The following is a 13,058-nucleotide window of genomic DNA, read 5'->3' on the forward strand; positions in this document are numbered from 1 at the left end:
TTTGTGTGAATATTTGCTGAGACAAGTGAATGGCGTGTCTATTTGATTCCCACGAACACCGAGCATCAGCCTCCCTGAGCCCCCCAGGATAGGAGGGGGAGGTCCTCCTGTCTCAGAACAATCCATCCCAGGATTCCCTGAAGACAGAGGTACCCGGGGTGGCCCACAGGAGCTGGACCCAGTACACTTACTGGTGGTACATCCGCAACACATCGTAGAGATAGTCCTTTTCTGCATCATTTTCAATCAGAAAATCCACCTGGAAAACCCAAAGGCAGAATTACAGCTCCAGGCCCAGCACCCTGATAGCAGATCCCAGGGAAGGGGAGGCCCCTGCTGGGGGACCTCCTCCACATCTCCTCAGGGCTGTGAGAAGAGGAAGGAAGCCAGAGCCAGGGTGGCCCCCTGACTCCAACACATCAGACTGTGCAGACCCCCCCGATGTGGTCCCAGGAGTACCTCTAAACATCCGATGTGGTCAGGCTGAGCCTTGTCCCCAGGTGGAGTGATGTGTGTGCACACGGGCATGCACACGGATATCATACACGTGAACCCCCATGTGACAGCGATGCACCCCCATGGCAGCCGTGCTGCCGATCACGTCCATGGCTGTGTCACCTGTGTCCAGTGTGGCAACACCAACGTCAGCTCCCCGCTCTGGAAGAAGCCCACTGTCTTACCTGATGGTGGCTGTAGTGCCGGATAACTGCTTTCAGAAAGGATTTAGGCCACTCGCTCAGATAGCACATCCCACCCGCCGGGAGCACCCGACCACTGAATTCCTCCTTGTCCAGTCCTGGCCTAAGCTGGGTCGGCCCTGACTTCTGGTCACTCCTTCCCCTTCCCAGGCCCCTGTATGCCTCCCCCGCCACCCCAAGGGGAGAATCGGGTTACATTATTTCAACTTCACTGACGTCAATGGCTGGGAGTCCAAGGTCAGGGTCAAGAGCTGTTTCATTAGCACCTCAATCCCTGGGGAGCTGGTGGGCCAGGAGCCCCAGATTCCACTCCCTGGGACAGCTCAGTGTGAATCTCTGTGCACTATATCCTTAGCTCTCTCTTCAGCCCAGGACTGAGTAAGAGGGCAGGGTGGAGGCTCGAGGGGTCCTTGGGTCCCTCCCTCCTCCAGCCTCCAGGCCCAACAGCATGGTCCAGGGCCTCAGCCCACAGAGGGAGAAGCTGCTGCTGGAAGCTGCAAGCTCCCACCTGACTGGTCCTCAGAGGAGGGCCAGGGCATCTTTGCCTTTTTCTATGGGTATCTTAAGGATTCTGGAAGGTTGGGGGAAATCTGTCTGTCCCAACACAGAGAGGATGTACTGGGCCCAGCCCTTGGGATTTCTGGGCTGAACAGGAGGGGTACAGAATACAGATTTCTTGTCTCCACCTAGCTGTACCCCCTTCCCTCTAGAATTAGGCTGAGCATTTCATTAAAGATGAGAATAACCTAGGAGGCTTGCCCTGCACTCACTGACTCACAGCTGGGCTTCAGCAGCTACAGAAGTCTATCCCACCTGCTCCAAGAAGGGCACTGCTGCTTTCTCCTACTTCACTGCCCCTCTCCTCCAGGCCAGGGGCTCCCAGCTAGCCAGAAGATGGGGGACAGAAGCATCAGCTACAGTGGGTGGTACTGAATCTTAGGTGGTAGCCCAGGCTTTTACACACACCACAGAAGTGGGTACCTCCAAAAGCTCATCTCTATGAGGGCCCAGCCTGGACTCTCTCTCCCTACTCTGCCTGGGCCTGCAAGAGAGGGGTGGGGAACAGCACCAAGATAGGCCTGGGCTGCCCACATGTGGCTGTGGAAAAGGAGTCTGAGCAGAGAAAAATTCTGAATTTCCCTAGGATCAGGGGCCAGAAATATTTAAATAAATTGGATCATATCACTTGAGTACTTAATAGCTTCTCATTGTACTCAAAACAAAATTCAAATCCAAATTCCTTACCTTAACTTATCAAAGCCCAACTTCAGCTCCTGACTGGCTGCATGGGCCTCCTTTCAGTGCTTCCCAAAGGCCCCACTCGCTCTAGCCTCAGGGCCATCGCATGTGCTGTTCTCTCTGCCTGGACTGCTTCCCCTCTTCCCTGCATGGCTGGCCTCCTCCCCAGGGAGGTCTCCCTGCTCACCTACCTAAACAGAACCCACTCCCACACCCTAGAGATGCTTCAATTCCTTCTCCGTAAGAGTCACAATTTGTAATTAAAGGCTTGCTTTTTTGTGAATTGGTCTGTTTCCTTCATCAGACAGAAAACCCCATGAGGGAGAGATGAGGTCTGTTTGTTCCAAATCTCTTGTACCTAATGCATAGTAAGTGGTCAATAAACAAGCATCAAATGGATTTGTCCATCCCCCTGCCTCTTGGTACATCCACAATCAGATGGGAAAAAGGGAATCATTGGAACAGAAGGGGAAGGGAAATAATATTTGCATCATGGGATGGCACCAGGAGCTTTTCTGGGCTTTATTCCATTTGTTTATCTCACCAGCCCTACAAGGCCAATGTTCTCACACCATTTTGCAGGTGAGGAAACTGAAGACCAGAGAGGTTAAGCCATCTCACTCAAGGTCCCACAGCTAATAAGAGACAGAACTAAGATTTGAACCTTGGTCTATCTGATTCCAAAGCCTATGCTCTTCCCGCTGGCACCACTGCGTGGGTGAGTCAGACCTTCCAGAGAAAAAAACTCCAGGGCCTCTTTAGGCCAAAATTTGAAACGTTTTGCTCTCAAGAAGATCTCCCTTATCTCTAATCCCCACCACTCTCCTCTGTACTATTAAGAAAACCCTTTGGGTTTGGTTCATAACAAGAAAGAAAACACAACATCTTTTGGATGACTCTTGGAACCGCAGATGTTCTGTTCTCTAAGGAAGCATAAAAATCCCATCTGCTCTGATTGCAGTGAGGAGAGCCCAACCAAAGGGCTTCTAGCTCAATTCCAGCCATGGGTGGTGACATAAGACAAAGTAGAGGAGAGGGAAATCTCTTATTGACTGAGGCCTTAAGACTGAAGCTCTCTCCCACCCCTCCTTGCAGAAATGCCTCCTGCTGCATCATTAAATGTAAGAAGTGAGGCACTGTCCTCGGTAGACAGCGTTTAGGCACTGGGTGGAGAGTGGGAATGGAAGACAAGGGCAATTTCCAATGTTAGAGTCTAGAGTTCTGCTTTTCTGCCCTCCTGGGCCAAGCATAGAACGCCTGGAGATGCTCTTTGTGGAAACAGCCTATTCCCGGGGGTCCCAGGCTCCCGGTCCTTGTGGGCAGCCCTCCAATGCTGATCACTGCATCCAGAGGCCCCACTGAGAAACCACATCCTACCAGTCTCCTTCTGAGGCAGCCCGCAAAGTTCAGCTCTTTAGCCTGATGTCCATCCACTCTCACCGCTTAGGTCACTCCAGTCCTGACCTTCAGTTCTGCCCTTACCTGCTCGTCCAGGGTCATCTCCATCATTCCCCAAGTGGGACTCAGGCTGCAGCTGAACAGACCCTTCCCCCAACATATTGGAACCTTCCCATCCTCACTCAGAATGTTTCATCGACCCCCAGAAATTCAACTCGTCCATTTAAAAAATTATCCACATACCATTATATCTGGGAAAACATATCCGGTTTACGTAGAATGCTCTTTAAGTACAATGTAAGTGATAAATCAAAATGGTGGTACGCTCGTGACCCTGACCAGTCTCCACCTGGGAATGTCTCCAGAGAGGCTCAGGGATAACAGCACTGCTTTGTTCTCTGACCACACCCGAGTGAAAACACACAGTCACACCTCAGTCTCTGGGCTTTAAAAGGCACCGAGAAAGACAACTGAGAAGCATGGAACTTTCTCTAGAAGCCCAAACGTGCTGTAACCTCACCACTGTAATTCAAATTTCACTTTTCAAATATTTAAAAAACGTATATGGTATCCCCTCCTCCTGTAATCTGGGTTCAAGCAAACTCCCCAGGAGGGTCTGCCCAGCACCAGTCCAAGAATCAGCTTCAGGGAGCCCTGCCCTTGGGCCCTTTGTACCATTCTCCCGAAACCTTGAGCTCAGGTACCTGTAACCCACCTGGCACAAAGTAGGTCTTCAACAGCACCGTGCCATGCACACAGGTGCACAGTGCTCAGTGTGTCTGCTGAATGACGAATGAACTCCTTCTGCCTTAGACTGGAGCCTTCCTTCCTTCCTCTCCGCCCAGTCGAGTCACCTTCCCATCGCTCCTCAGTACACAGCCTCCTGGATCTGTCTCCTCTCAGCTCAGTTCCCACTGCTCACAATGAGTAGGTCCCAGACCAAGCAAGAGGGATTGCCCTCCCTCCTCCCACCTGACCCCTGCCTTCATATAAGGGGAGTCCAAGCCCCCTCTTCTAGAGTCTTTCCTGACCGTGTCCAGCCCAGAGCCTCCTCACGGGCCTCCCAGCCCGAGGCCCTTCTTGCCCGGCTCCCTCATTCAGTACAGACTCTGCTTACAGACTGGCCACCAAGTCTGAAAAACTTTACTTGCATTATCTTTAACCTCCCAACAACCCTGTAAGTGGATGGATATTATTATCCCCATTAGACAGATGAGGAAATCGAGGCTCAGAGAAGTGGGAGAGATGAGATGCCTGCTGGCTCCAAAACCCCTGTTTGTTTTCTAACTACCACATGATATCCACTTACAGATAGAACTTTCTTGTTTGCATTTGTCCAATACACGTTTACTGAGCACCTACTGTGTGCAAGACCGTGTCTTCTTTCTACAGCTAGATTTAGAAAGCTTTTCCTTTTCTTGGATCCCCCTTTATGATGGGCACAGAAGCCCTAAGGAGGCCACCATCTACAAAAAACTGTGTGGGGGTCTCTTTATCACATCAATCCCCCATTCCCACCCACCTTGTGTCTGGTCCGCTTCATCCAGCATGGGCATTCTCTGACAGATGCTCAGCTGGCTCAGTGTTATTGGCCTGCATGGTGAGCGGGGGAGGTGCATCTCCCCCCTCATAAGGTTCAGGCCCCGTGTCTGGGGCAGTGGAGGCAAATTCTGGCTTTGGCCTTGAGCCCTCTCCAGCCTCATCTCCCCGCCTTCCTGCATATGGACTGGCCTTTCAGAACAGCCGCACAGGGGAAGCACACAACCTTCAGCTTATGCAAATTCAACTCCAGGCATGCACCCAGCCAAAGATGGAGAAAGAGAGCAAGAAGCAAATTAAATAATGCATGTTGTTCCACTGGGTGACATTTGCCCTCCTGGGGCTGTGCTGGGGATTAAATGAATGAATGTATATAAAGTACTTAGGACAGTGCCCAGGGCTCCAAAATTTCAAGGGCTCTAAAATGTGTGCTGGATCTCTTCCTTTTTGCCTCCAGACCCACAACCCAGCCTCCTCCACCTGGTTTTATGTCCCAGGAAGCTTTGCATGGGCCCCTTGCCCTCTGCTCCCTGCTGTGTTCAGCCAGGGGGTGGTGAGAGGGCCTGGGGAGAAAGGGAGTGGGGTTCTGATTCCCCGGCTCCCTCCATGCTGGACCACCACGAGGCAGGTGCCCCCAGCTGAGGCTGCAGCGTCTGACTGGGCGTCTCTCTTGCAGCCATGCTCTCCCTTGTTCTGGAACCCCCTTCCGTTGCCCCTTCAGGAGCCCCTGGCCTCCAGCTGCTGCTCCTCCCAGACTGTGTTACCACGCCTTGTCAGCTCAGCCATCCCTGCCCTTCCCTTTATGCAGTCCCTTCATAAAACTCTTCAGTTTCCCATTTGGATGAGCCACCTGCTTCCTGCTGCGACCCTGGCTGGTGTGCAACCTTAGCTATTAGTACTGGTGGTACCAGCAGTACTTCTTCTCTGGAGCTTTTCCTCCACCTGCAAGTCTCCTCAAATACCAGCTCTCCTTGGTCAAGTCTTTCCTCAGGCTCCCCCACAAAGCCTGTCCTGTCATTCTCTGTGCACGGGATGGCACTTTGTCCCCACCTCTGCCATGGGACTCACCAAGCTGTGTCGGACTTTCTTTCTTCACCTGCCTGTCTCTCACTAATCTGTATCTAGTCCCGACACAGATCTAGGGGAAGGTGGGGAGTGAGGCCACAAGCCCCTTCCCCATCTGAGTTTGCACGTCTCTGTGCTTCAGTTTCCTCATCTGTAAAATGGGGATAAAAGTATCTCATAGGACTTCATCCTTCTATGAGAGATTAAAAATTGTTTTTTTAATTATTCATTGAGTTAATAGTTGTTAAATACTTAGAACAGTGCCTGGAAAGTAGCAAGTTCTAAGTGTTTGTTAATTAAACTGAGTAAGAATAAATGAATACAAATTCCATGTTCTCAGCAGCTGGCAGAGAGAGGACCCTCCATAAATGTCGCTGGGATGAATGGATCTAGCTCCACTTCTGCCCAGGCCTTCACGTTGTGCATCCCAGATAGTACTGGATTTATCTGGCTCATGTTTTATTGTCCTTCATCTTTTCAAGAGACTCGTGTCATGCTACCTAGTTGGTAGCATTTGACCCAGTGCTGGGCACAGACGATCACGCCCTTCTTCTGCTGGTTCTCCTGCCTTCCTTGCTGTTTCTTCTCCTCTTCCTCTCCTCTACAGATTGCGGTGCTCCGGGCTCTGTTCTGGGTCTTCTTTCCATCTGCCCTGTGTCCCTAAGTGACCTCATCAGTCTCTGGGGTTTAAATACCATCTATTCCCCAAGGATTCACTGAGGCTTATCCTAGCACAGACCTCTCCCCTGATTTTCACACTCCTACAGCTACTGGCCTTCTTTTTTTTTAATATATATATATTTTTAAACATCTTTATTAGAGTATAATTGCTTCACAATGGTGTGTTAGTTTCTGCTTTATAACAAAGTGAATCAGCTATACATATACATATATCCCCATATCTCCTCCCTCTTGCGTCTCCCTCCCACCCTCCCTATCCCACCCCTCTATAGAGGTGGTCACAAAGCACCGAGCTGATCTCCCTGTGCTATGCGGCTGCTTCCCACTAGCTATCTATTTTACATTTGGTAGTATATATAAGTCCATGCCACTCTCACTTCGTCCCAGCTTACCCTTCCCCCTCCCCATGTCCTCAAGTCCATTCTCTACATCTGCGTCTTTATTCATGTCCTGCCCTTAGGTTCTTCAGAACCATCTTTTTTTTTTTTTAGATTCCGTATATATGTGTTAGCATATGGTATTTATTTTTCTCTTTCTGACTTACTTCACTCTGTATGACAGACTCTAGGTCCATCCACCTCACTACAAATAACTCAATTTCGTTTCTTTCTATGGCTGAGTAATATTCCATTGTATATATGTGCCACTCATCTTTATCCATTCATCTGTCGATGGACACTTAGGTTGCTTCCATGTCCTGGCTATTGTAAATAGAGCTGCAATGAACATTGTGGTACATGACTCTTTTTGAATTATGGTTTTCTCAGGGTATATGCCCAGGAGTGGGATTGCTGGGTCGTATGGAAGTTCTATTTTTAGTTTTTTAAGGAACCTCCATACTGTTCTCCATAGTGGCTGTATCAATTTACATTCCCACCAACAGTGCAAGAGGGCATTCTTAGTCACCTCTGTACTTGGAGATCTAAAAGACATCTCAAACATAAAACATTCAAAATGGAACTCTTGGTTTCCACCACCTCCCGCTCTGTCCCCACCAACCTGCTCCTCCTCCCAACACATAGTCTCACCCTTGTTACCTTTTTCTCCACACCCACAGCCAATCCCATCAGCAAAGGCTGTCAGGTCTACCTTGAACATGTATCCTCTGTCTGGCCACTCCACCTGGTCCAACCCCCGCTCCCCTCCCTGTGCCCTGGGCTACTTCAGAAGCCTCCTAAGTGAGGGTCCCTTTTCTATCCTTGGCCCTCTCAGTCTGTTCTCTACCAGCAGTCAGAGCAATTCTTTTAAACTGTAATTCAGTCATGTCACTCCCCAGCTGGCTTCTCTCACTTAGAACAAAACCCAAAATCCTGAGTATGGCCTATCAGGGCTCCACCACCCCTCTGATCCACCCCCTACCACTCTTCATTCCGTAATTCTCAGAAACACCATCCTACTTGCTGTTTCTAAAGAAGGCAAGCAAATGCTTGCCTCAGGGCCTTTGGACTTGCTGTTCCCTCTTCCTGGAATGCTCTTCTACATATATCCCCATGGCTCCTTCCCTCATTTCTTTTATGTCTTTGCTCAAATATCACTTCTTCAGAGAGGTTTTCCTGACTATCCTATAAAAAGTACTATCTCGTCACTCTTTATCCCCTCACCTCAGTTTATTTTTTTCATAGCATTCATTACTACTTGGCATTATATGATACTTTCATATATGATACTTTGGTTTACTTGTTAACTGTCTGTCTTCCCCACTAGAAAGTGCTCTCTAAGAGGGCAGAGACTTTGTTTTGTTATTCAATGGTTAGAGTACTGCCCAGCATATATTAGTAGCTCAGTCAATATTTATTGCATGCATGAATGAATGACTGAATGAATGATTAGCAAATCCCTAGAATGTAGAGGCTTTTTCTGACCTTCTTATTTATCCCCCCAACCTCTTCTGCCAGATGCCTAGCTTTGGGCAGGTCACAGTATAGATGCCCATAAATGCATGATTGCTGAACAGTCAATAAATACTTTTTGAGCAAATGAGTAACCGAGTTCCTGCAACATGCAGATGCAGTGAGCATAGGGGCAGCCTTCTTTTGAAAAGCTGGTTCTCTGGGGTAGAAGTCTTAGTCTCTGATACCCCCTCCCCTCACCTTGGTATCCTGACTCCAAGGCTGTGACCGGGAAGGGCATGCAAGTACTGCTGGTCTGCTGGTGGCCTTGGGGAAACTGCACAAGCCCAACAGTCCCTGCTCAATGGCCTGGAGACTGTTGGCTCATCCAACAGGATGCTCTGCAGGTATCAGCTGGGAACAGTGTGGTCATTTACCAAATGGTTACCAAATGACCAGAGCAGCCAGTATTTGAATTCCTATTTAATCCTAACTGTCCTGTGGGGTAAGCACTACGAACCTCATCGCAAAGCTAAGGAAACTAAAGCTCGGCAAGATTAAGTGGCTTGCCCAAGGTCTCAGTGGCAGTGAGTGACAGGATTGAGATTTGACCCCAGTTCTACCTAACTCCAGACAATAGACAACAGTGGACATTTGTTGAGGCTTCACTAAGTAAAAGGGTCTATTTAAGCTTCCTACACATGTGTAGATCTCATCTAGTACTCACAACAAACTTACTAGTTAAATATTATTGTTATCCCTATTTAACAAATTGGAGAACTGAGGCACAGAGAGGTTAATAACTTGCTCCAGGTCACACAGCACTTTCCATGACAACACACTACCTTTAAAATGTTACCTCCAATGACTAAGAATTTATTTAGATTACAAACCATTCCCAAGGGGTAAATTTGCTCTGAAACGCTAGGGAAGGGACATCTTAGAAAGCAATCAACAGGCAAGGTCTCTCCTCTGCTGCTTCATCTTCTCTCCACAGTTCCTAGATGATCTCCACCCTGGGAGGGGAAGGTTGCTGCTGCCTCCGAAGCAACAGGGCACAAAGTCCAGCCCCAGCCTTGCCCAGCATGCCCTGCCTGCTCGCACAGGGGCATTAATAGGTAATGACTTTTGTGATGCGGAAGAGGAGGGCAGTGGAAACACAGAGGCTTGAGGCCCTTTGGAGCCCATGGGGCCTGTGGAAGAGGAATAGGGGCTAACCCAGGGGCTGAGTCAGACACCAGGGACCCCAGATATAATTCCCTCAAAGAGGCAGAGAAAAGTACCCCATGAGGAGAAGACAAAAGAGGACCCGACATTATTTTCAGCCCAGGGGCAGGAAACTGAAATTTAAGCCTGAGTCATCTTGGGGTGGGGGACGGGCAGTTGTGCTCTTTCAACGTGGGTTGCCTGAAATCTACACTCACCAAACGGCCTCAGCGGCTGAAATTTCTCCCCTCAGGTCCCTTTGCAACAGGATGAGCTGGTGAACACTGTCTCACACTCCCCTTGCTATCTGCCAGCCCCCAAACTCCTGCGTGAACTTCCGGTTATCTCTCACCCCTGGGATCCCAAGGCCTCATTTTCAGAAGACTTCCACCAGTATGAGCTGCTCTCTCTGTCCCCCCACCAAACCTTGATTCCAACACTCAGCACCCAGTTGTGGGTAGTTATTAGTGTAGGGTCTGCCTCCCACCCACATGACCAGCAATTTGAGGGCACAGGCTGGGTCTGGCACAGGGTGGGTGCTCAAAACATGTTTCTTAAATGGACAACTGACCGTCGGCCCCTAGCCCCAAGTCCCTGGCTTTTAGCCCCTGTGGCCTCCGCACTGGCTGGCTTCTTGGGCTCCCCTGGGCCTCTGTGTGGCAAGAGAGGGGCTAAGCATCCTGACCTTGCCTACCTGACCTCTGCCCCCTCAGGCCTGGGAAGGGGGTTGGCTTGGTCTAAAGACACTGCCCCTCTGGGCAGGCTTCAAGGTACTGTCACCCGTCCCTCAGGCAGGGCCTGTGGGTAGCTCCAGACACCCCTGCCTTTATCCTTGGGCTCTGAGGCATCCTCAGGCCTGGTGGGGTGGTCCACTGGGTCTCTTCAAATGGTCCTCTTTGACCTTAGGGTCTCAGTGACTCCTGCACAGCTCTGGAAACAGTTCTGGAAAGCCTGGGTGAAATCTAATAGCTTTCCGTGATGGTCTCTGAGGATTCCGGGCCACCAATGAGGCCCCTCACTGGGACACACCAGGGGAGAGCCCGAAGGCTCTGGCTGACTGCCTGGGCCTCCTCCCTTCCTCCCACTGCCCCCTGGCCAGCCCCAGTTCCGCAGCTACTTCTCAGGCCGTCAGAAATGCCCTTAAGTGGGGAGGGGGCTGCCTGGAGTGCTTCGAACTGGAATTTTGAGGTCAAAAGACGGAAGGAAGCATCCACTTCCCCTCTCTACCAGTCGTCACCTCTCAGACACTACCCCAAACCCTCTCCACACGTTCCAACAGCCCAGAGCTGGGAGCATCAGCAGGGAGGGGGTTTGCCCGCTATGGGCTATCTCAGAGAAATAGCCTGTCTCAGACCAAGCCTGGAAGGAATTCTAACCCCAGAGAAGTCCCAAACCTGGAGCGCAGAAAGAGAAAGGACACTTTAAGGAGATCAGTTTAGTGGTTCCTATACCTAGAGTCCCACTGCACCTCCCTCATTTTACTGGGGATCCCTGCTGGCCACCAAATGACCCTCGGGGTCCCAGCCCGCCCAAAGCCCCAGGCCCTGCTGGGAAAGCGAGGGTGGTGCCGAGGGTGTCCACTTCCCACCCACTCCGCCCCCGACTCCGAGGTCCGGGGCGCTTGAGGGGCCCCTAGCAGCTCTGACCTTGTGCCGGAATTCTCGGGCCACCTTCCGGTCCATGGCTGGGCCAGATCGAACCGCTTGCTACACAACTAGCTCCTTCGGGTGCGGAGTGCTTGGTTGCCCCGAGCCAGCAGAGGCGGCGACCCTGACAGGCGGGGCCTGGGAGGGAGGGGGCGGGGCCTGGGATGGGCGGGGCGGGGCCTGGGATGGGCGGGGCGGGGCCGCGGGGAGGCGGGAGGCCCAAGTCCTGAATCGCGTCGCCTCTCACTGACGCCCTGGAGCAAATGGGCTGGAGTGTGTGTCAGTGATGGTGGCAGCGGTGGTTGGACTTGAGGCTGGCGCTGCTCTTGGAATGGCTCCCAGACACACGCAGTTGAGGGAAAGGATCTCAGGAAGCTGTCTGTCACCCTTTGCCAGGCATCTCACCTTCAGTGTGCATGCCTCCGTGGGTTTTTCCCACTTGGAAGAAATCTTCTCTTTGTGAATTCCTTGGGGCTGGGTCTTATTGTGGCCCACAGGAGCCTGAACCAGTGGGTGGGAGTGCCCCTTCTTAACTGATTTCCCCTCCCACGTTCCCTAGCTCCCCTCCAATCACACACACACACACAAACACACACACACACACACACACACACACTGAAGCATAGAAGGCCCTGGCAATGACATCCTGATTTACAGCTGACCTTTACCCAGGGCCCAGGCCCCATCTGATTCATTTGATTCAATTCAACCAAAGTTTGCTTGACTCCTAGGTCTAGTGCTGGGGTGCAAAGATAATGATGAACCAAGCCTGGGACAGACTGAGAGGAAAGAGGGGGCCAGGAGAGGGGTGATAAAAACAGACGTGAATGGAAAGAGTGGGCACTTTTAATTATGGGGCTTGTTCTTGGATTTAACTCAGGGTGAGGGCCTGCCCTGTTTGCACCATGTCAAGGGACAGGGGACAGGAGGTGTACAGCAGCCCAAATCAGTGAACAACTGTAACTTCAGAGGCACCTAAAGACCCCCTCCTTTGCAGCCCACCACCAATAGCTGAAGTGTTGTCAGCAGACTATTTTTATTTGGGCTAAATTATTGCCTAGTTTAAGATATAAATCCTTCCTGGAGAAGAACCTTAAAATATCATCCATGTTCTCCCCTTCGTATTAACTAGTTAAGTCAGAGATAAAAGAATTGTGAGATTTTCAGAGGCCCAGGAAAGACACACAAAATATATTCCCCTCCAATTTACTTTGTTGATTTTCTGCATTTCGTAACTATGTCATATGGCTGTTTATTTCGTATATAGAATCCAGGCAGAGCAGCAAATGCCCTTGTGAGGGGAATGCCATCCACTGGCACCCCAATCCTTCTTTTACATGACCACTGCCCCCTGCAGACTCTTCTTTAAATGCTTCCCTCTTGGTTTTAGGGACAAAACTGAGTCCTGGTTCTCCTTTCTCATTGTTACTGAGTCCAAGTTTGAACTGCTCACTGCACAACAGACCAATAAATTGAGAGGCGAGTTGTTGGGGCAAGGAACAGCAACTTTATTTTTTATTTTTATTTTTTATTTTTTTTAACATCTTTATTGGAGTATAATTGCTTTACAGTGTTGTGTTAGTTTCTGCTGTATAACAAAGTGAATAAGCTATATGCATACATATATCCCCATATCCCCTCCCTCTTGCGCCTCCCTCCCACCCTCCCTATCCCACCCCTCTAGGTGGACACAAAGCACCGAGCTGATCTCCCTGGGCTATGCAGCTGCTTCCCACTAGCTATTTATTTTACATTTG

General features: G+C 50.4%; 1 protein-coding gene across 3 annotated transcripts in view; it reads right to left on the reverse strand.

Moving 5' to 3' along the window:
* The window catches only part of USH1C (USH1 protein network component harmonin), a gene marked incomplete at its 3' end in the record, with an annotated part of 52,499 nt that extends 41,068 nt beyond the window's left edge, over window positions 1-11,431 (reverse strand). For all 3 annotated transcript variants that reach the window (XM_082476640.1, XM_082476642.1, XM_082476641.1), the window contains exons 1-2: window positions 11,302-11,431; window positions 192-259 (exon numbers count right to left, since the gene is read on the reverse strand). In XM_082476640.1, coding sequence (XP_082332766.1) covers window positions 192-259; window positions 11,302-11,337 — 104 coding nt within the window. In that variant the 5' untranslated portion in view covers window positions 11,338-11,431. The remainder of the gene's footprint in view (window positions 1-191; window positions 260-11,301) is intronic.
* Window positions 11,432-13,058: the final 1,627 nt, after the last annotated feature.

The sequence above is a fragment of the Balaenoptera physalus genome (assembly GCF_965194825.1).
Source record: "Balaenoptera physalus genome assembly, chromosome: 10".
In the NCBI taxonomy this organism is placed as follows: domain Eukaryota; kingdom Metazoa; phylum Chordata; class Mammalia; order Artiodactyla; family Balaenopteridae; genus Balaenoptera; species Balaenoptera physalus.